The sequence below is a fragment of the Petaurus breviceps genome, unplaced genomic scaffold (genome assembly GCF_028583685.1).
Source record: "Petaurus breviceps papuanus isolate PSGF00001 unplaced genomic scaffold, PetGlider_PUasm1.0 81, whole genome shotgun sequence".
Lineage (NCBI taxonomy): Eukaryota > Metazoa > Chordata > Mammalia > Diprotodontia > Petauridae > Petaurus > Petaurus breviceps.
Window position 1 is genome coordinate 882,125 of NW_027186546.1, and position 24,382 is coordinate 906,506.

Sequence of the window (24,382 nt, forward strand, 5' to 3'; positions counted from 1 at the left end):
TTAGGGAATGGCTAAACAGGTTGTGGTATATGATTTTTATGGAATACTATGGTGCTGTCATTACAATGCTGAGCAGGTTGATTTCAGAAAAATACGTAAAGACTTGCATGAAATAACAATGAATGAAATGAGCAAAACCAAGAAAAAGTTGTATAAAGTAACAGCAATATTGTTTGAAAAAAAGCTATTCTGAATATTATAAATATTACAAAGGATCTATGAAGGAAGAGACTATTTACCTCCAGAGGAAAAAAACTGACAAAGATATGCCTGGTATGTTGTATATGTATATATACATGTATTAGTATGTGTGTATACACACACATACACATACATGCATGCACGCACGCATACATTAAATGGTGGCATTCTCTAGTGCAGAGGGAGGAGTGAGGGAGAGTTCAAAATGTAAAATGTAACAAAAAAAAATTAAATGTATATGTGTGTGTGTGTATGTGTGTAGAGATGTGGCTTCTTATGCCTAACACAATCTCTTTAATTTTTTTGGCTCTACTTATACATTCATATTAAGCATATTTTTGCATATGTCATGATGTAAAGAAAATTTAGAACTAATGGGAAGAACCACGAGAAAGAACAAAACAAGAGGAGAGCAAATAGTATGCTTCCATATGCATTCAGACTCTTTCTCTGGATGTGAATAGCATTTTCCATTGTGAGTCTTTTAGAGTTTTTTTATATCCTTGCATTGCTGCAAAGAGCTATGGCCATCAAAGTTAGTTATACAATGTGGATGTTACTCTGTACAATGTTCTCCTGATTCTGCTCATTTCATTCAGCATCAGTTCTTATAAGTCTCCAGGTTCTTCTGGTCTGCCTGCTCACCACTTCTTATAGAACAATAGTATTCATATACCACAACTTGTTCAGTCATTCCCCAACTGACAGGCATCCCCTCATTTTCCATTTCTTGGCCACCACAAAAAGAGATGCCATAAATATTTTTGTATATGTGAGTCCTTTCGCTGTTTTTATCAGCTCTTTGGGATACAGAGCTAGAAGTGGTACTGCTGGGTCAAAGGGTAAGCAGAGTTTTATAGCCCTTTGGGCATATTTCCAAATTGTTCTCCAGAATGGTTTTATCAGTTCACAACTCCACTAACAATACATTAGTGTTCCTATTTTCCCGTATCTTCTCCAACATTTATCATTTTCCTGTTTTGTCTTATTAGCCAATCTGATAGGTGTGATGTGGTACCTCAGAGTTGCTCTGATTTGCATTTCTCTAACCAATAGTGATTTACAGCATTTTTCCATATGACTATAGATAGCTTTAATTTCTTCCTCTGAAAACTGCCTGCTCATATCCTTTTTTTTTTTTGAAGGGGGAAGGTAAGGCAATTGGGGTTAAGTGACTTGTCAGAGGTCATACAGCTAGTAAGTGTCGAGTGTCTTAGGTCATATTTGAACTCAGGTCCTCCTGACTCCAGGGCCAATGCTCTATTCACTGCTCTACCTAGCTGCCCCCTATTCATATCCTTTGACCATTTATCAATTGGGGAATGCCTTATATTCTTAAAAAATCAACTCAGATCTCTATATATTTTATTTGAGGTATTTATCAGAGACGCGAGCTATAAAAATTGTTTCCCTGTCTTTTGCTTCCCTTCTAATCTTGGTTGCTTTGGCTTTGCACAAAAATTTTACAATTTAGTGTAACCAAAATGATCCATTTTGCACTTCATAATGTTCTCTATCTCTTGTTGGGTCATAAATTCTCCCCTTCTCCATAAATCTGAGAGGTAAACTATTCCTTGCTCTCCCAGTTTGCTTATAGTATCAGCCTTTATATCTAAATCATGTACCCATTTTCACTTTATCTTGCTATAGGGTGTAAGATGTCAGTCTATGCCTAGTTTCTGCCCTACTATTTTTCACTTATCCCAGCAGTTTTTGTTAAATACTAAATTCTTATCCCAGAAGCTGGAGTCTTTGGATTTATCAAATAGTAGATTACTATAGTCATTGACTACTGTGTCTTGAATACTTAACCTATTCCACTGATCTACCACTTTATTTCTCAGCCAGTACCAAGTAGTTTTGATGACTGCTGCTTTATAATAAAATTTAAGATCTGGTACAGGTAGGCTACTTTCCCTTGCATTTCTTTTCATTAATTCCCTTGATATTCTGGACCTTTTGGTCTTCCAGATGAATTTTATTACTGTTTTTTCTAGCTCTATAAAATAATTTTCACAATCTCTTTTATTAAATGAAGATTAATATGACTACCACGGACCCAGAGGTGTGGACACATCTATATCTTTTATAAACTCAGTGAGAAATGTGAGTTAGTATGAAAAGGATAGGTTCAATATGAGATAATGAAAGAAGGAAATGGAATCCAAGTACTCCAAATCACTAGTACATCAATCTTAAGTAGTAAACTTTAAGACAGCAAGTGAAATGATAAGGTTATGATCTTTAAAGTCAAAAGCTATAATGTGTGTGTATAACTTCATATTATATAGATATATTTAAGGTAAAATAATGCAAAAATATACATAAGTATAAAAAGCTAGAATAGTTTCATTACAGATTTTACTTACGGGAGGATTAATTTCATAGAGCTCTTTGTTCTTAGCTATTGTATCATTTATCTTTTTTTGCATATGAGATATATGTTGTTCATATGAACCATCATTTGGTGTCTTCCCAGCGATCTGAATACCACCAGGGGTTGGTAAAGCTGTTAAATATACACCTGTTGCAGACTTGGGGAAAAATGGACAGAAAACGACAGAATCTCCCTTTAACAACAGCAAAACAAAAAAGAAATTTTCTTTGATATATGTCCCAAAAAGAAGGGGTCAATTAATTTATACAAATACTATTTTAAAATATAAGTTTAAAAAATTAAGCCCTACATTAGGCTAACACTGTACTTGGTTAAAAGAAGGAATGAAAAAAATGCCACCCACAATACTTTTGTATTCCTCACAATATCTAAACACAGTTTCCTCAAGGATCTAACAATCTAGTTATGATAATAATTATGCATATATAAAACAATTAGAAAATATAAAATAAATTATTTAAATACCAACATGTGATGATATATGTCAAAATAAGGACATCAGGAGGAAGATGGCAGAATAGGATATTTTATATTGCTGTTGAAGGATAAAACAAAATCCTTTTTTCCTCCAATATTTCTAATTATCTAATAATTTTAATTTAAATCCAATTAGCCCTTATTAATCATTATAAACATCTAAGACACAATTAAAATACACAACAAATTTTCTTTACATACACAAAGGCAAAATCTTATTATTTAGACTTTATGTGCATTAACTACCAATATCTCTAAGTGATTTGTTATATTGAACTTTGAATTTATAATATGAAACAAAATTGGTACTTGTTAACTGAGAACATACAGATAAAGAACCACTTGATGACTTCTCTAAAATGAAAACTGCTACAAGACCCAACTAGTAATAGGAAACCTGAGTAGAAGATATGTAACCACAGTCTTACTGGTGAACATACTTGGGCTTCGAGTGACCAACTTTTTTTCTGACACTCAGTTTATGTCTTCTTAAATTTAACTGTGATATGAGGCGAGGTAAGCCTGCCAGCAGTAGACTTTATTCTCCACTGACATCTTCATTATAAAACATCATTTTATAATAGGAGTCAATGGGGAAAAAAGGAACTGGATATATACTCCCCACTTTTCAAATTCTCACATTTCATTGAGTTAATGGACTAGAATTACTTCACTATACCTTCTACTGTTGACTATAGTGGTGTCCCTGAAGTATATGCGCTTCATCAAGTCCAGTTTTCTACCTAAGAAATTACAATGCCCCTCAAATATCTTATTACATCATTTTCCTAGTAAAAATATCTTTAAAAAGCACTTAATTAAATTTTATGATGAAATGTCCATAAAAGGACTAGATAAAATTACTAACTGTCCTAGATGAGGAGCTCCAGACATTAAAGTGTCATAAACATGGCATTGCTATGGCTATGGCCAGTTGGTCACAACAACTGGTTAATTACAAGAGAAGTCTTAATTGTGGGGTTCTGTGGGCCCCTATGATACTTGCAAACACTAATTCTGAGACTTAAGATTCAGTTTAAATTATCCCTAGATATTGGCACAGTAGTCTATGGACTTATCTATATAGATCTAAAAACAAAGGACTTAACCTAACACCCAAACAAAGTCTACTACTACAACTATAGAAGAAGTCATAAAATATCCAAATAAATTTAAACTTACTGCTAAGCCCATCAACATATTTTCGCCCACTGTAATCTGAATCCTTAGTCCAAACAAAGCATTCATTCCTTTGAGTTTTAGTTTATTCATTAACTGAGTATGCACTTCATATTCCATAAATGGCAACAAATTGCTGATAGCAGTAGCATTTGCTTCTGCTTGAGCTTTCTTTTTTAAGCGACATAACCTGTCAAAAAAAAAAAGAATTTACTTAGTTAACATTGCTCTCTTCAACAAAAGAACAGTAGAATATTAAAAAAAATGTTCCATTTTTTTTTATTAGTCAATTCAAGAGAAATGAAATTCCTACTATGCATAAGCTAGTTGGGTGTACTTTGAGATACAAAGATATATAATCTGTCTATAAGGAACTCGCAATCTAACAGGAAAGAAAAGGCACATACAAACCTTCCTTTCTTCCCTTCCAAGTCTTGACCCCAGAGTTAACCAGGCCAGTGTCACACTGTGCTCTACCTGTGAGGCCCAAGCCCCGTATTCCTCTCACAAATCCACTCCTGCTACTCAGTTGTTGCTCCCATAGTGTTCAGTAGTCTGCTCCTATTCAACCGCTAATGAGTGCCAAGAGATAACCACAATCAGTAGACCGAACCCCTACAAATTTATGTTATGTAATCTGAACTGGATCCTCAAGGCTGTACTCTAATCCTTTCATCTTCCCAGAAAGACCTTCTAGTTCCCCTCCAGACAGCAGACCTCTTCTCAAGTCACCTACACCACTCCTTCTGCTCCAAGTAGAGGGCCTCATCTCATATTTCACTGAAAATACTTAAGCTTTCCAAAGTAAATATTTCCTCCACCCCAACTCTATACTTCAAGTCACTTCATCATTTCCATTATTTTCTCCACTCTCATAGGAGATGGCACTTAAACTTACCCAAACAAATAACTACTTTTTTGCTCAAGTCTCCTCAGTCCTTATAAAACCTTCAATCAGTTGTACCATCCCCTTCTGCTTTAATCCTTTCTCTCTCCTCCATTTCACAGTTAACAAAGAAAAAGTTGTCTTCACTAGATACCACCATTTTTTCAACTCATGTTCACTGCTCAATCCTTTGTAATCTTAGCTTCCAACTTTATCCCTCAAAAGAGAATTTCTTAACTGAGAAATCTGACAGTCTTTTTTCCATCCTCAATCTCCTATTTGCCACTGCTGATTACCCACCTAACTAGATACGCTCTCGGCACTAAGATTTAACAACATTTCTGTCTTCTGATTGTCTCCTGACTGGACCCTCCTCCTCAGACTCCTTTGCTGGATCATGATTCATGTTGCATCCCTCTGTATAAGCTTACTCTCTGGTTCTCTCCTGAACCCACTTCTCTCTCTACATGCTCTCTCTCACTGACTTTGTTAACTCCTATGGATTCAACTACCATATTAATGGACAAGAATTTCTAACATTAAATGCAATTTGTATGGGTTATGTTTAACATACCACGAAATTAATTAATTCTCTCTTGCTCTGGTAAACATACCTGGCTTGAATAAGACAACCTTTTCCTATAACTGTTGCATCAGTAGGAAGATCTATTGTTGTAAAAAGAACATCAGGAACTTTTTGCTTTCTGCAGCTGTAGCAATAAGTGAGGTGAGCTGGAAATGGCATATTCAGTTCATCGTAAGGTATGTGGCAAAATCCACAACTAGCAGGTAAATTTTCTTCTTGTCTAAAAATACATTAAGAAAAAAGAATTCTTGGGGAAAAAAAGCAGTTTGCTTTTTAATTATATATGTGTACATCATATTACTATATAAACTATTTCAACATTCACATTTGTTAAAATGAACCAAGCAGAAGAGATATCAACTACAAATGGCTAGGCGGCCTTATGGTAGAGGGTAAGAGTCTAGGCCTCAGATTCAGAAGACTTGGGTTGGAATTTTGATTCTGCTACTTTTTACCAGAGTGACTTTAAAGCAAAATATTTCATCCCTTTGGAGCCCAGTTTCCTCATTTGCAAAATGAGGGTGCTGGATTAGATCACCTCAAAGGTTCTTTCTTCTAGTTCCATGATCCTTCAGGATTTAGGGCACCTAAAAATTCTCCAACTGTTATAGAGCAACAAGCTAATATAAGTGGAAAATAACATCATATCAATCACATTTATTTTGGTAACTTTTTACATGATGTAGAATAGAGCCATCTTAAAGTTTTTTTTTATATTTTAAGTTTTGTTCTACAAACTGTGATTACAGCATGTAGCACAAAAACGATTACGGGGCAAGAAACAGAAAGTATTGCTTTTTTATTAGTTGATTAATACATATCCAGGAGCAACTAAGTGCTCTAATATGAGTGATAGAGCACTGGCCTGGAATCAAGAAGACCTGATTTCAAATATGACCCAAGACATTCACTAGCTGTGTGATCCTGAGCAAGTCAGTTAACCTCTGTTTGCCTTCATTTCCTTATCTGTAAAATGGGGATAAAAATAGCACCTTACTTGCCAGGGTTGTTACAATGATCAAATGAAATTATAATGTAAAGCACTGAGCACAGTACATGGCACACAGTAAGCACTATATAAATGTTTGCTCTATATAACATCTATAATATAAATATGATATAAACAATATAAATTATTATGCAGAAAAGTTTCTGAAAAAATAATCTTCCCCAAATAATTTAAGGCACACAACTTTAAAAAAAACTAAGAAAGATAATTTGAAATGAACAAAAAAAAACCCCTATTGTTTTCATTTTTTCCCCTGAGGCAAATGGGGTTAAGTGACTTGGGCAAGGTCACACAGCTAGTGTATGTCTGAGGCTGTATTTAAACTCAGATCATCCTGACTCCAGGGCAAGTGCTCTTCCCACCTAGTCACCTCACTGCCTCTAAAAACCTATTGTTTTTAAAGCAGAGTTCTACATCAAAATCAAAGTGTCCCATTAAAATTCAAAATTATACAAACACTGCTAAAACACCATTAATCTTCAATAACAAATAGCACATACATTTTACAAATACAAATAAAAGCACCTTACAAAAACCTTTTGCTATCCAAAATCATGGTACCATTTATAGATTTATTTTAGAATCATTGTGCTGTTTCATTATTTAAAATGCATTTACTGACTAGAAGGTAGATCTAGGGATACAGGGGAAATTAAGGGTAGTAAGAGAGTCTCAAGTGCCATAGCTATTCCCCATTTACCACTCTCTCCCTCCCCTATAGTTTATAATTAGATTAGTGAGTAATAGTTTAAAGTAGGATGGGGATTCTCCCTATTACTTAGCAAATCTTCATGATCTGAGTCCTAGGAACAGAAGAACAACATAGTGGCTTCAGCCAACAACTGAAATAGGATATTACCACACAAATATGGTAATAAATGAGTCAAAGTTAAAAAATAAAAAGGATCAAAATCATGATACCAAAATTGTATATTTTTTTAAAATCCCTATTGTGAAACATTTTCATTATAAAGACACAATTTTTCCATATTTCCTATACATGATACTACTTCAGTCCCATGGACAACATAAGGGAGGGATCTGGTGGGCACTTCTGATTTTCCTTGGGACATGAGGGATTGTAAACGAAGCTAAAAAAAAAACTTTTAATTTTCATTATATAGTGCATTTCCTAGATTTGGTGAACAGGCTTCCAGCTATAGCCAAACTGCTAAAATGTATAAAGAAAATTCCAGGATAAAATCCTCTGAAGAGAATCTGCAGATAGTTTCAGACAAACTATAAAGCATAATTTCAAGTTTATGAGATGTCATATCTAAACAGAACTATAAATTATTAATAATTTGGGGTACCACTCCAAAGTCTCAGCTGAGGCTGAGATTCCCCTTTATAACACAGAGCTAGATCATAAAAAAGCCTCCAGGTTATAAGCCACTTTGCACGAAAGCATTCAGTTATTAGGTTTAATACTCTGGACACCTGTCACCAAAAACTGGAGGAGACCAGACCAAGCTTTGACATAAAATGCCCTCATCCAAATTTTGTAAATTTCAATTCCTTTTTGTTAAGGTTCAACTTCCTTTTTCTCTTGCAAAGTGATTTGATAATACAATAATATCTTGTCTATGACCAGAAATCACTCTTTATCCAAAAGAAAAATTTATTAACTCCTCTAATATCATCAATACATTTTAAAAAGTATTTAAATTTTAGCAGTAATAGTAATGTTTAAATAACATTCATTCAATTGTTGCATTCAGTAGAATTTATCGTTTACATATAAGCAAAGGCATGTTAGGCCACAAAAATAATTTTATTATATTGAGGCAGACACTGCATTTATTTAAATGAATTCATTCATTAGTATATGCTGGTGCCAAAGGCAAGATTATTAAAATACACACACCTGACAAGGGCACTTGTGAAATCTATCAACATTTCCCTACTAATTATCTTTTTGCAGGGCTTTGAAATCCTTGTCAAATTCCATTAAAACAAAATGGAAGAAACCATTTAAATTCTTTCCTTGTGGAAGAATTTTTTTGCTTGAAATAAATAGGCCACCAAGTGCATGCTTTAAGATCTTTTTTGTTATATCCAAACATTTTAGTGCTGACCTTTAAGACATTTAACTAGATAAGAAATTTTTGTTTACTCTATTTTCTATAGTATAGCAAAGACAACAGAATGTTCAAATAAGTATACTAATGAATTCAATTCATTAAAAATATAAATTTTATACAACAGCTCGGAGATAATGGCAAATAGCTGTCTCAGAAATCTATAGTTCTGATTTCAATGAAAATAGTTCAATAACAGTATATGCCTGTTGTACATTTAAAAGGAGTCAATAATTTAATTCAACTAAAAAAAAACCCCAAAACTAAATTTCCCCACTATGACAATAATGAAATCTGATTTTTAAAGTACAAGAAGTTCAATTTTAACTATACTTAAATTCTTTGCTTTCTATGCAATTACTAACATTGTATCATGTACTGTAAGTAGTAGGTGAATTAAAAAGTTTTCTTCAATGGAATGGCCTCATGAATGGCAGCAATGGAATGAACATATCAAAACATTTTTTTTAAAGAAAATTATTCCTCAACAGTGGCAAAAAAGTACAAATTCTCTGGTTAGTATTCAAACATGTTACCTTATTCAAGCTGTTAGAAATAAAAATAATATATCTAATTTTGTGTAGAGTCCCATTACTTCTTTTGTTGCTGTTGTTAGTGAAAAATCAGTAAAGTGCTTGGTCCCGAATCCTGCACTGTAACACTGTAACCTACCCTAATAGAGAGGAACTATCCTGGCTCTGAGGAAAAAAATCAACCTCTCCCTTCTCTGACCCTATGGAAAAGAAGCCAGGCTGCCATGACAACCTTTGTTCCAAACAGCCTTCCACCGTGCCATCCTGAAGAAATCTAGGGTTCAGTACAGCTGCCGTGCCAGATGCAGATAAAATACAGACCTCTTCACTAGAAGAGAAAAGAATTACATGTTAATTTTAACAAGTAGCTCAAAAGATGATGATTTAAATACAAGCCAACTTTTAAGACACTATTAAGTATTAAATATGAAAAATATTATTGTCTTAAAGTAAAGTTTCAAAATTTAAGGAAATAAATTTGTTTACCAAACAGGTAGAAGCAAGTGGAATTTTCTTTACTACTACCAAGCATTATTTATCCAACATAATTTATATAACAATAAGCAGTTTTCCTTAACACTTTACAGGACAAAGAAGTATATAATATTTTAAAATATTAGCAATAACAATTTGCATTGTGAATTCTGTAATAAAACAAGTAAATTTAATTTAAATTTATTAAAATAATTCAAGGAAGTTCAATTAGCATAAATTCTTCCAATATTAAATTTTATTTCATTCCAACTGAATAAAAGAAATATCAAAATTCTCTACCTAAACTATATTAAGGGTATATAACCTCATTGTCTTAAATGTATTAGGAAAATACAATTCTACCAAAAAAGCAGGGTATTCTAGTAGTTTCATATTATTCAATTTAGGAAACAGGCAAATATAAACATTGCTAGGAAAAATGTATTAAGCTTAATCTGAATGATACATAAAATAAATATAAGATCATTGGTTATGAATACATAGAGTATGAAAATGTTGTCTATACTGGTTTTTCACAAAGTCACATTGATAGAAATTGACATAGCTAGTATTTAAATCCAGATCTTCTGATTCCAAATCCAAGATTCTTTCCAATAGTGATACTATAAAAGCATTCTAATGCTATTTAAGCAAAGGTTTTTAAATGTCAGTTTTGACATTTTTACACAAAATCTATACATCTTCGAGGCTGCCCTAGCACTATTCTGAAGCATCTCTGTATTTGGCTCAAGCTTTTGGTCTATTCAGAAGACAAAAGAGAAATAGTATGTGGCATTTAGAAACTCAGGTTATGATTATGATTTACCAAATACTAGTTGATTCACTGTAGCCCACTACAGCATGACAGCCTAATGCTTTTGCATGAGATTTTATTTCTTGTCTGATTTCTGCCCACCAAGCATCTCGAGTTTCTGGTTCATCTGAAAAACAAATAACAAATCAGTTTGTAATTTTGGGACATAAAACCTATAAAGTGGCATACTAACTAAAGAAGTACTGAATAAGCAAACTAAAAAAGCATGGAGTACTGTCACAGAATATATTATGAAATATTTTCATAGTTAAAATCCATGCTTTGTTTTATTAACTTAGTTATTTTATTTGTCACTTGTCTGAAAATAAATTATATAGAAAATATATTAGTCCTATAAATTCTTCACTAGCATTGGGTCACCAAGGAGAAACATATCTTCTTACATACCTTAAAAGTAAAGACACAACAGGTTCCAAACTCAAAACTTAGGTGTTAAAATCACAAGAGAATACCTTATATGTTACTTTCATACTGGTCAGGATTATGCTGACCTGGCACCTTTTTCTTTTTTTAAAGCAAAACCAACAGACTTTGGGGGTGAATATAAGGAACATGGATTAGGAAATGGATTCTCAGTAGCTGTGCTAAGAATGATATATAAAACAACCTAACAAAGTCCTTCCTTTCTAGTAAGATTTACCAATGTTAACTGAAAAGAAGCCATTCTTATAAAAAGAAGTGGGACCGAAAGCAGAGAGAGAGGAAATAGAAGGCTGACTAGCCCAAAAACTTGTTCTAAAAGAAAAACTGACAACAATAATTTGTTTAATTTGCAAAACAGGAGATAATTAAGACATAATAGACTTTATTTGTCGCTCACTCACAAAATGTCTTGATATTACAGAATTGTGCCTATCTTCAAGGCTGTACAACTTGCAAGTGATGACAAGTGAAGTTGTTCAGTGTCTACTCTTCAAAGAACTTTCAAAGGATCTATCTGCCACACATTTATCTGTGCCACACCTTTATCTGCCTGCATTTAACTTGAAAAAAACAGTGAGCAGCAGCTGCCAAAAAGATTCTTTAATTATAGTAAAAGATGCTACAAACAAAAAAGAGACTAAAACAATACTGCTTTGTTTCCATTTATGGCTGCTGTAACGTATGAACAATTTGGTATGGAAAAAAAAAATCAACCCTGTCTAGATAAGTTGCTAATTAAGTCTCCCTTTTGAAGTTCTTCCATATTAAAAAGTTCTATATCAACTCAATCCAAACATACATTAAATAGTGCTTACTGTGTGCAGAGAAAGGTAGCATTTGGTAATAACTAAGATTCAAAAGCCATGTAATATAATATTTCCATTTAGGAATAAGTGTTTATGCCTAATTCTCAAAATACTTTTTCCACTTCCGAAATAAAATAAAAATATGCCTCAATACCCAGTGAGAAAGAGGGAAAAGTAGTAGTATATTCACTACTAGAAAACAGAATAAATCAAAGCACACACACACACAATAAAAATTAAATAACATTTTTCTAGATTACACAGTAGAATTTTTTCTCCTTCGAAAATAGAAGGGTGAGGCAGGAGATAAATCAAACAAAGAGATAAAGGCCAATGCCACAAAGGATATCAGCCAGAGCAAGAATTTAGTTTCTAGATATCTAGATTTATACAATTTCCTTTCAGAGAAAAACAAAGAAAGAAATGCAGATCCTCAAGAAGTTGAAAAAAGGGTCAAAATAGGACTGAGGGGAAAAAAGGAAAAAGGAGAAAAGGCTGAAATGTTGGAGCTATCAAATCAGTCTTCTCTATTAAGAAATATGTACCCATCTGATACACACTGCCTGGCTATTAGATAAATTCTTCCTGAAATGAGATTTAAATAAATATATGCATTACATAAGCATATTTAATCAACACACTCTATCTCTCCTAAGATTTTTTTTCTTGTTCTCTCCCCTTTTCTACAATGGAATTTTAACATCTAAGAAAATAGGATCCTGGTGTCTAATTTAATCTTACTTAAAATTCTAGGGGGAAAACATTCAGGAAGGGCAGTAAAAGCATAACTCAGTTTAGCACAAGATATGGTCATTAAGAACTACATGTCAATGAATTTTAACACAATGAATCATTTTAAATGTACTGGGGCTCTTATTTTTAAAAATTGTTGGATAAAACTTTTATAATGCAAAGAATCACTGCAAAATTTATTTATTTGGCAAAGATGGATTTTTACATAAAAAATTTGCCTAAAGTCAAGCTATCTAAAATGACACATTATAATTGATTCTTTTTCAAAAAAGATGCAAGATTTAAAAAAAATAAGATGTGAACTGAAGATAATGTATCTTAAGTTCAATTTATAAAACCTGAATGTTACATTTTAAAATAGCTAATAAATCTAAATTTAAAAGTGTGTCATTACTTTGATATATGTACACACATAACACAGAATATATAAACACACTTAACTTACCTTAGTATTAATGCATAAAATCATCACATAATTAAACCAAACACTATGACATCATAAGTGGTTAATACAAAACACTGAATGCAGTGTGAATGCAGCATTCTTATTTTTCTGACAAATATAATAACAAGCAGCCTTTATTTTGACACATGAGCCACACAATTCCACATGGGGATGCCATTGTAATATTTACAAATTTAGTAATGCTAAGGATTTACATAACAGAGGAGCTAAGAAAGCAGGATGGCATGTGTCACTCTCCAAAGGGCTTCTTTAATTTTGTTTGTGGCTAAAGCAAAAGCTCAAAGAACAAAGGATTTGCAAAGCAGATTTAGCAGACAGTAGCCAGAAACAGTGGATATTTTGGCGCATGCTTGGATCAGGTGACAGTACAGACTGAGAACTATGGCAGCTCACTGAAATGGTTACAGAAAGTAATGGCCCTAGATTCTAGGTGAAAGCAAGGCAAGCATACGGTATGTAGCACTCAATCACAGGCTTTTCTAGTATAGCTAGTGGTTACTTTAGCAAAAATTATCTAAAACTTTAAGAAATAAATTGGAGAAGATTAATTCTGTATATTATATATGAGATATGGCAATTTAAAATAGTGAACTTATTTATTTAGTATTAAAGAAAAGTTTAACTTTGTTCAAAATCTACATTATGTTTAGAACAAACTGAGCTATAAAATCATTAAGTTAATTAGGTTCTGCCTAATTTACTAAAGACTAAAATTCAGAAAGATCTGGTACTGAAATAAACTGAAAATACTAAAGTCTTAAAAGCTAAGAGTTAAATTTGCTTTCCCAGAAGATAAATTTATAAGCTTTTATATGGGGCACAAAGAGTTTAAGTTGAACATTTTTAAAAATACAATACTCTGGAGCTAACAAAAAAGACAAAATAAAAAAAATGATTATGAAAATCACATGCCACGTGTGAAATAAAGCAGAATTAAAGTATTTGAAGCTTAATTTTGAAGGCATATGACTGAGATGGGAAAAGAAATTATTCTAGGGATTTTTAGAGGTATAAGGCAAAGAAATTCCCTCAACATTAAACCACTTTCCTAACAGTGATTTACGATTTAATCAACAGTAATGGACAAATGCCAATACTTTAAAATAAAGTTTCTCTTATTTAAATATTCATGGTATTTTGTTTCTTTCTTCTATACAGTTCAAATCTCCTTACAGATTCTTTCAATGTTCCTTTCTTGATGTAGAGATAACTAAAATGTAATTCAATTATCTCATCTCTTTATAAGATGAAACATGACTAGATAGACAAAACTCTGCTACCATTACAATGAATTCAACTTTGCCAAAGTTGACTCTTTAGACTACAGTTATAATTGGGGTTTTATCTTGCCATTTTGGAAGAATCATCTTAAGCAATAATTTTTACTCCGCCATCTTGGCTCCACCCCATAAGCAATAATTTTTAAACTGATAATATTTTCTAATAAGATACCTCTTGGCTGAGCAATAAAGTGGTGACACTATGTCAATATACATTTATAAAGACTCTCCTTTTTAGATAGTAAGGCACAATTTTTGTCATTATCCAATATTTACTTAATGGATCATCATAGGGGTAAAGTATTATAAGTTTGCATTACTCACTCTGCCCTAAAGAAGCCTATAACTTGGTTTGGAAACAAAAGCGGGAACTGACCAGTCACCTTATTCAACCTAATTTGTAAAAGAGCAAGGAAGTGAAAGAGATAATATGATATTAAGGCAAACTTTACATCTTAAAGAATGAATTCAACATAAAACTCAGTTTAAAGGAAATATATACACACTGCACTGGGATGAGGTGCCAAACTGTTGACAAAGAGCCACACTAAAGGGCAAAGTCACAAGGATGGGATAGTTTAGCATGTGATCATTTAAAATTGGGGGATAACAGCACAGCAAAGTCTATGTGGACGACTAGAATATCTCTGGTACTTAACTGGATGAGGGAGAGCTTAGGACATTTAGTCCATTCAATAATCTTATAATTTCACCTAAGTGATCATGGAGTAGTATCTCTATAAATAAAATGAATTTTTTATTACTATAAATGATAAATTTATCACATTTAAAAATCTTTTCATGTAATATATATTGAGAGAGGCATATAAATACATTTATCTCATTTTAATAACACTCCCTCACATTCGTGGAATGATTTTCCAAATATGGAAAATCAAAATTTGTTCTTCACAAATGAACTTCACAATTCTCTGGTTTCCCTAGTATTAAATATCACATATAGTGAAAGAAGAATTGCTTTATCAAAGTATTTCTAAAGAGAATTCCAAGACGACCTAATTCTTATTTAATAAATTTCATATACATAGCTGTGTAATAGTACAAAGAAAGATGCACATTTTCAGCAAATGTCACTCAAAACTCCTTCAACTTAAATCAAATTCAATGCATTTAGGCTGACAAATGAATCTATACATTCAAGTAACAAGGTTTATTTTCTTATAAATGAGCTAACTTATGTGTTTTGGAATTCAGTACTATTATTTTTAAAGATATATTTTTGAATGTTCTTTTTTCTAGATTTTGCCCACTCATATGGGAGAGGGAAGAAAGACAGCCGACAATATTCTGGAACAATATTTTTCAATTTAAGATCATTCATTTAAATTTTTCTCTACTGGTCTAGAAAGTCAGTAATTACATTTCAATAAGAAAACAAGAACAGTGATCAAATTAAGATGAGATGTATCCTAAAACCCATCATCCACACTAGTAAGTATTTTAGAAGAGATTTCAAAAATTTCTTCCAAAGCACAAGAAAATCTATCTAAATTTATTCGTTGTAAAGCTTAAATATTGCTGACTGGAGAAGTTAAGATAAACATTTTATTTTTTAAAAAAACACCTTAAAAAGGCTGTAAACTGTCTGTTATAAACAGAGGAAAGAAAACCCTAACCTTCTACTCACCATACCCCAAAGCCTTCTCCACTAAACCTTACCATGACCACTATAATTTGTGCTATCCACTAAGAAAACCTGAACTAGTACAAATCTTCTAATGGGCCAAAAAATTGCAGATTAGTCCTATACTCTCTCAAAACTATTAGTGAGTTAAAATTTCTCTTCACAGAAAAACTTTTCAATAAAACATTCCAGATATAATGATGACTGAACCCATTGGATATATCAAAGGAATTAATTCTCAGAAATTCAGAACTCTTAAGATTTTTTTATGATTCTCTCTCAAAAAACAAAACCTTGACATTTCTAGAAGACTGAAATCTCCTTGAAGTCAGTCCATATGTTCTATTGGATATTTGTATATTCAAGTGCTTAACTTAAAGCTCTGCACATAGCAGGTGCTTAATACCTCTTGAATGTCACTCTCATTCAGACCTAGATGCTTTATGCCCTCTACCTCAGTGACTGTGCTGTCAAAGTCATTGCCCACTTCAACTTTCTGTGCATAATGGGAACAGAAGGCTGGCAAAGAGCCAAAAGGTTGACCTTAAAATCTCATGCTGACTTCCTAACAAATTTAAATCAGATCCAGAACTAATATCCAAGTCTCCTAATTTCTATTCTTGCATTTTCACTGCTACTCTGCTACCTATCTATACCTATTTTCATTAGAAGAGCTATACTAGCAAATGAAAACAAATATGAGGGCAACACAAGGCAAAAACTTCATCTCCTGTCACTGTTATTTCTCCTTCTAATTATTTCCATTCTAGTCCTACTGCTCCTTTTGGTCAATTCTTTCTTTAACATCCCATACAATTAGCCTTTCTCAGATTTGCCCCTACCTAATATCACATTCCCCAAAACAGAGGCTGAGAATATGAAGTCTTTCTGTTCAAATGTGATTTAAAATGTAGAAGAATGGTAGGCCTTTTTGAGAAGTGGACTTAGAACAAGCTAGGAGCAGCCTGGTGGAGTTATTAACAGAACATCTAATTCATGTAATTTTTACACCAACCTGAGCTTCAAAGACCAAGGAAGGAAGTAAAAGAAAAAAGTTAAGTAGAAAAGAAATTCTGAGCAAAGAGAATCCAGGATGCTGTATCTGTGGACTAAAAGAGTAGAGGTAAGCTCTCTTCTGGCTAAAAGAAAGAAATGAAGAAGAAAATATAGTTCTCTCATGCAAAAATAGGGAGGGAAAAGAGAGAGCTGATGAAAATCAGCATAATTTTACTCTTGGATTTTCTTCACAGAATAAAACAGAAAGCAATATGGGCAAAGTTTCCAGTTTTGCACTGAGAGTAGGGCAAAAACTACAAAGAGCACATAAGCAACCTCGGAGCAGGGAAAGGAAGACCACAAGGAGTCCCCTTAAACAAAATGAATTCTCTTGGGCAACAGTAAGAACTGAAAAATGTAAGAAGGTATCAAATTGTTCCTCATGGGAGTTCATTAAATCTTGATCTCAATTTTATCTTCTTTTAAAAATATACATGAATGTCAGTCATTAGACTAATAGGACTCAACTTAAGCATGCTTTATTTCAATTTTTTTTTTTTTACAAATTATGGAACAAACATTGATGTCTGATATATATATAAAGCTAGTTGGTTGCTCCATACAGGTTAGGCATAACTGTTTACCTGGTGACAGATGGCAAATGCTATCTAACAGCTCAAATTCAAACTCCTCAGTCTGCTATCTGGGCTTTCCAGAATGTGGGCTATTCTTTCCTACCCAATCTTTTTTTTTTTTTTTTTTGCTTTTTGGAGGGCAATTGGGGTTAAGTAACTTGCCCAAGGTTACACGGCTAGCTATTTTGTGTGGGTGTTAAGTGTCTGAGGCCAGAACCGAACTCCGGTCCTCCTGACTCTGGGGCCGGGGCTTTACTCACTTCGCCACCTAGCCACCCCACTACCCAACCTTTTTTACCCAGATACTCACAATATGAACCTTCTGCATTACTCAGTTCAATTGTTCTCCTTTTTGCCTTTCATGTAAACCATGCACACTTTTTTTTTTTAAGCAATTGGGGTTAAGTAACTTGCTCAAGGTTACATGGCCAGTTATTTCTGGGTGTGTTGCTAAGTATCTGAGCCTGGATTCGATCTCCAGGTCATCCCGACACTGGGACCAGTGCTCTTAATTGCTGAGCCACCTGGCCGCCCCTAACCATGCACACTTTTAAAACCTGACTCATGTTCATTTTCATTCTTTCAGGTGGAATGCCTTCTTTCTTCTTGCCACCAATCTAAATCCTATACTTTCTTTAAGCATCAGCTCAGTCTTAACTATATTACAATGCCTTCTCTTACTAACAATGGCCTTTCTGATTTCTGAATTCCTACAATATCATGCTACATAACGTGGTGCTTTATTGTAGATATTCGATAACTATTTATTAATTAATTGACCATAACATAGTGGATAAAAGCCTGGGTTTGGAGTCAAGAAGACCCAGGGTTCAAGTCCCACCTTTGACAGAAATAGGCTGTGTGACCCTCAGCAAGCAAGTTAACCTCTGAATGCTCCAGGTATCTCTCTAAGACTAAAGCTACAGAAAATGTACCCTTTGAGTCGGCAAAAGAAGCTCCTTCCTGGGAAGGAGCTCCCCAGACTCATGAAATCACAAACTTGGTCCAAAACAAGGCAAAACTAATTCATTAATAATCAATCCAACCCATCTAGAATAAATGGCCTATGTAGTTTTATTTTTAATTTTTTTAACTTCCTTTATAATATCTAGTATAATGCTGGACACATAAAATAATATTAATAATATTGCAATACTTAAGGATCTGGGATTTTGCTAATGTTAATCTCTACCAAAGTATATTTTAACTTCTCAACTCTTTAGTAGATGGATCACTAGCTGCTATGACAAAAAACATCACCTGGTAGCCAAGAAGCCTCTCTGAATTTAGACAGATGTGTTTTCAGATAAGAAGCCCCCAGACTTGTCCTCCCAATCTCATATGAAGCCTTTCCAACTTAACAGAACCTAGTAGACTAATTACTCTACAGGGACTGTCTCCAAGAACCCAAGTCATCTACAAACAGGGCTCTAGTGAAGCAATGTTTCTACTAATAGCACCACACATTTTCAGGGCATTTTACAAAGCACTGTAATCAAAACTATTCCACAAGGGAGGTAACAGTAGTGTTGTCTCTATCTAACATATGAAGAAACTGAGGCCAGCAAGTGTTAACAGACATTTTTTAGCTCAATTTTCTAATCAACCCTAAAGCTGCCTTCCACACAGTAGGGTTTTAATAAATAACTTCACTGTTGCTGTTCTAAGGTCATTGCATTTTGCTGCTTGCTAAGCTGATGAACTCTCCAACAGCAGAAAAACTCTGGGCAAAAATACTGAATCTTCTGCTCCCTCTGTACTTCTAGCTCTGATCAGGTTTGTTCTTATCATTTTATTTTCAAACCTGTGTGTGCCTTTTCCTCCACTACAATACTGGAAACTTCTACCTCAACCTCCACGTTTATTTTTGTCAGAACAAGACTTTGCACCTAGCTTCCTTTCCTGATTTTTTCTTTTCTTTTTTTTTTTTTGGTTCATTTTTTTTTCACTACCTAGATTGGAAGGTCAAAGAGAAGGAAGAAAAGGGCCAGCACCAAAACCAGGATCCACAGATGTAAGCTCCATCAGATCACCTGCTTGGCAGGAGGGCTAACAATTTCAGTATTTTTCATAGTTAAGGCCAGAAATTCAACAGGGAGGACAGAAAGGAAATATTGTGTCTTTCTCTCTGAAAGGGATTTCCTGCCTCTTTGTCTCCCCTCAACATCCCCCCACCCCCCAGAAACACAATACATTTCATTCCTTCTTTTCTGTAGTTTTTTTCCTCAAAATAAGAAATTTTTGTTTGCACTATTAGTTTAGTTTTTATAAACTAATGAGGAAATTGGACAAAAGAAAGCAGATGAAGTCATTAAAAACCACAAAAATCTCATGAGATTTTGCACCTAATAAAATCTATACTATCAAGAAATTAAAAGACAGTCAGGGGTCGATTTCCATAAGCATGGTCATCTACATAGATACATATCCAAGCAAACTCTAACATATATCATTACAAGTACTAACAAAGTTTAAGGCTCTTTCTTCCATTCTGATGTTTCCAAAATCTGTGGTCAGAAATGCAGTCCTATATCATTCTTCAGCATGATAAAACCAAATGACTAAGGAATTTATTTAGGAAATCTTCCAGTAACATACTGAATTAATTTTTAATTGAAATCAAAATCTATTAGCATTTATTTATCTGAGGTTTCCTAACACGGCCAACTCCTATTTATCTATAGGAACATATTCCAAAAAAATCTGTCACAAAGCAATGGCAAAAACACTGAAAATAAGCAAGTAATTTATATGTACTTCTGAAATACAATTTTCCCAGTTACCTGATGTACAATAATTTTGTATTTTCTAAGCACATCACCAATTTAGCAGAAAGCTTTACGAAATTCTTTAGTCAAAAGATTATTCTATATAAAAGTTAAAATTAAAGTCATCTTTTAAAATTTTCCCATTTTACCCAATTTATATTCTATTTACCCCATCACCTAATATTTGTCTCATTTGCTTTAAAGTTACTTGATTACTGAGACAGCTTCATTAATTAATTTTTAAATGGTAAGATATATTGCTTCTTATAACCACTATCCTCCCAAGTCCTACAGCAACAATTATGACCCCCTTAATTCCTCTATAAACTAAATCTTTACAGAGTACGTTTCCCTTTTTTTTCTACTTTGTCCAAATGCCATAATAGTTGAAAAGACCACATTACTTGTCCAAAAAACTTCATTACAGATGCTAGCCATCTTTGTTCTTGCAAGATTTTAAGTTATATACTGGTTTACTGATTCACAAACTATTTCTCCCTACTCCCTGTACTCATTGTCCTCCTCATTTTCTTGGACCTTTAAAATTTTCCTCTCATAATTCTCTTCTAATGTGAGACAAACTTTTAATCATATTTCCACATCAGCCACTTCAGAATTTTGAAAGTCATGTTACCCTCTTAGGTACCTCAGTTTTCTCTTACACAAAATGAAGGGGGTTGATTGTGGGGCCTTTATAATCCATGCTAGATTTAAAATTCTACAATTCTTTTATACAAATCAGTTATTCCCAATATTTGAAGTGAGAAAAGAGAAATCCTGAAGATCTGAATGTCATTTCAACAGGGAAATAATGTAATAAAATAATATGTTACTATCAAGCTACTACTTGCTTTCTAACATGCAGAGTACAGACTCTCATGAATGCAAAGAGAATGGAATTCTGCTTCATTGAGATGTACATTTAGAGCTTGTGCTGTGCCCTAAGGAAATCTGCTTATTAAAAACTAATCTCCTACTTCTCCAAGTGAGTTTATCTTGACTTTTTTTATGGCTCTTAATCTAGAGACTACAAGTTCTTAAGTGATTCACTGAATATATCTTTTTTTTTTTAACTTGCATAGATCAAAGGAATATAAACCTTAGAGAATGGAAGGGACCTTGGACCTCATCCAATCCAACACCCTCATTTTACAGAAGAAACTGAGGCCCAAGAGCTTGACTGACTTTTCCAAGGTCACACAATATTATATAGCAGAGGTAGGAGCCCCAAACAGGTGATAATTTCAAGTTCAGTGCCCTTTCCTCTTTCTCATAACTGCTTTCAAAGATATTGTAAATTATTTTTAAAGTTTCACTTTTGAGGTTGTTTCAAATGTACAGAAAAAAAAGTCTTATAAACGTAACCACAGCATTTTCACAAAGATTATTTTCTTTGCTTCTGAAAACATGCTGAAGAGACAGACAGGAAAGAGCTTCTGTCCATTTTAAAGACAAGCAAACTGAAGTTTGAGGAGGCTAATTCCTTGAGATCCCAGGTCAGTGAAAGGTAAAGTCCAGAAAAGAATTCAAGTCTTCTTTGTCCTACTTCAGCAAGCATTCTTTCCACTAGACCACAATGCCTCTTATGTTTTAAAAACAGCATATCCTAATTGTTCATTACTGAATAAATTCAGTTTTATATTTTAAATTCCTCATAATATTTGATTCATGACAAATTTAAATAAAACACTTTCCAATGAAACCTTAACAATTTTTTAAATTAGAAAATGCCATCTAACTATTATATATTTAGCTATTTTTATGCTAATCAAAGTGAGAGCATGCTAGCAAAAACTCAGACAGGAAACCATTTTCCTAAAGATTTGCCAATGAATGCAGTCTAGGCTTGCAAACGTTATACCTGATTACAATTCTTCTACTAGACTGAATTTAGGCAAATCTGCATGATGAATAGGCAATCTGTGTAGCCTTCAAATCATACATGCATTACTTACTTCAGATTTGAATCCTGGACTCCTAAGACAAAAAAAGACACTCTTCAATAACGAAAAGATTATGGGACATATTCTAATATCCTATGTAAGAATTTTTACTGATACATTTTTAACATATGAAACTAAAAAACTAGATAGGATCTTTAGGTAAAGCACCAATTTATGTAACTTAATCATGACATAATTTTATTACCTCGTATCTTCTAAGGAAAAAAAAGGATGATATAAATGTCCTATTTTAAGTATTGGTGAAAATATCAAATATTTAAATAATTTTATTTAAATAATCAAGAACAAAAACATATTCATTTTAATTCTAAGCAATATCATCACCTGTGCGGTTATTTTTCTTCTATTAATTTACCTTAAGACTATAGGACAGATTTTTTACTGTCTTGCAAAATAAGTTCCTACGTAAAATTTCCTCAAAATGAAAAAGGGACCTCCATTCACAGAAGGAAAAAAAAAACACTGAAGGAATACAGAAGGATTTAGTCCACAATAATTCTGTTCCTGATTTCTCAAACTTTCATCTACTTCTGGAACAGTAACCAAAATTCTTATGGCGCTCAATTTTTTAATGTTTCAAAGAGTATTTGAAATAGTAAAAATAAACTTAATTCTAAGTCTATTTTATATTTTGAAATAATAATAATTGGTATTTCAAGTATGTTATATCTTTAATATGTGCCTAAAATTAGGTTAATATATGCCTAAACTTATAAATAATGGGTTTTTTTAATCATATATTTGATGTAGAGAACACCCTATATTTCATTAAATATAATTTAAGGATACTATTTCTGAAAATATTCTGTATATTTTAAGAATTCAACAGTTTAAATGCTTTTTGTTTTCTTTTAGTTAATTCATATGAAAGAATAAATTCAACTTTAACAGGCAATCCTGACTGAGTTTAAGTTGTGTTAAATCCCAGCGGGATTTTCAAGTAAATTATTTTTATATCTACTCATTTTTTACCTACTGAAAAGGTGATAATATTTATAAAATAATCAAATGGACAGGTAAATAATCCTAATTTAGACCTGAAATAATAAAATGAAAGGTCCAGTCTTTTCAGAATAAAATTAGTTAAAACTTTTAACAGGCCTTTTACTAAGGGATAATAGATTCTAATCTTGCATTTCTGAGAAAGCTACAAGCAATGTGTGTGTATATATAAATATATATATACAAACATATAGTTATATTATAAAAATTAACACACTTAAATTTGCACTATACCTAATTAATCAAAATATTTCTAAAAACTTCACTGAGCTGCCATAATTTTTGTCAGCATATGTAGTACTGAATGACTAATAAAATACCTGAATTGAAACTATTCCAGTCTAGCAGTTTGTAAGATCTTGTGTTACCCATAATTCCGACAAAGGCTGAGTTCAAAACATCAAATTAGTAGATTAGTTTTAGGAGCAGAATAGTAGAAAATAAAACGCTACAAACAAGAACATAATTGACAACACCATTCCACAGGAACTGGAAAGACAGACAGTAAAGTTAATAAGAAGTTGAAATATAAAGGAAAATAGGCGCATGCTATAACAATCTAAAAATCTACCCTCTATGAGGAATACCTTGATATTCAAAACCACTGCATTTTTCCCTTTGTTACATATTCTAAAATACTTGTTTTTACCATGATTTTTCTCTATCTTAATATTTAGTGGGTAGGGAAGAGAGGAATAGAAAGCGAGGGTAATAATAAAATACTTCCCAAATCATGACTTTATAAAGTTGTATTGCTCTCTTCAGAATAAAAACTTTCCCTTAAATACTTGCCCCTAAAACAATTTCCTACATTCCCCAGTCAAGATAAATCAAAAAGTGGCTTCAAAAATTTGGATAAATTAATTTGAGAGTGCAAACAGAGCACCTGTTAAAATAAGCCCATGCATCTCAATCTACCATCAGTTTCTCCCTTAATGGTATCATCAACATATGCTAGTAAATTCAGATGATCAAATACATTATA

General features: G+C 32.9%; 1 protein-coding gene across 16 annotated transcripts in view; it reads right to left on the minus strand.

Annotated features, from left to right (window-relative positions):
• LOC138176101 (C2 domain-containing protein 5) overlaps positions 1-24,382 on the minus strand; it is a 132,793-nt gene that overhangs the window by 54,947 nt on the left and 53,464 nt on the right. For 6 of the 16 annotated variants that reach the window (XM_069106840.1, XM_069106847.1, XM_069106844.1 and 3 more), the window contains 5 exons: positions 10,651-10,765; positions 9,583-9,678; positions 5,756-5,947; positions 4,259-4,445; positions 2,571-2,735 (listed from right to left, as the gene is read on the minus strand). In XM_069106840.1, the coding sequence (XP_068962941.1) occupies positions 2,571-2,735; positions 4,259-4,445; positions 5,756-5,947; positions 9,583-9,678; positions 10,651-10,765 (755 nt within the window). Of the gene's footprint in view, positions 1-2,570; positions 2,736-4,258; positions 4,446-5,755; positions 5,948-9,489; positions 9,679-10,650; positions 10,766-23,717; positions 23,784-24,382 lie in introns of all 16 variants that reach the window. The other 10 variants (XM_069106842.1, XM_069106841.1, XM_069106846.1 and 7 more) reach the window with 5 other exon arrangements.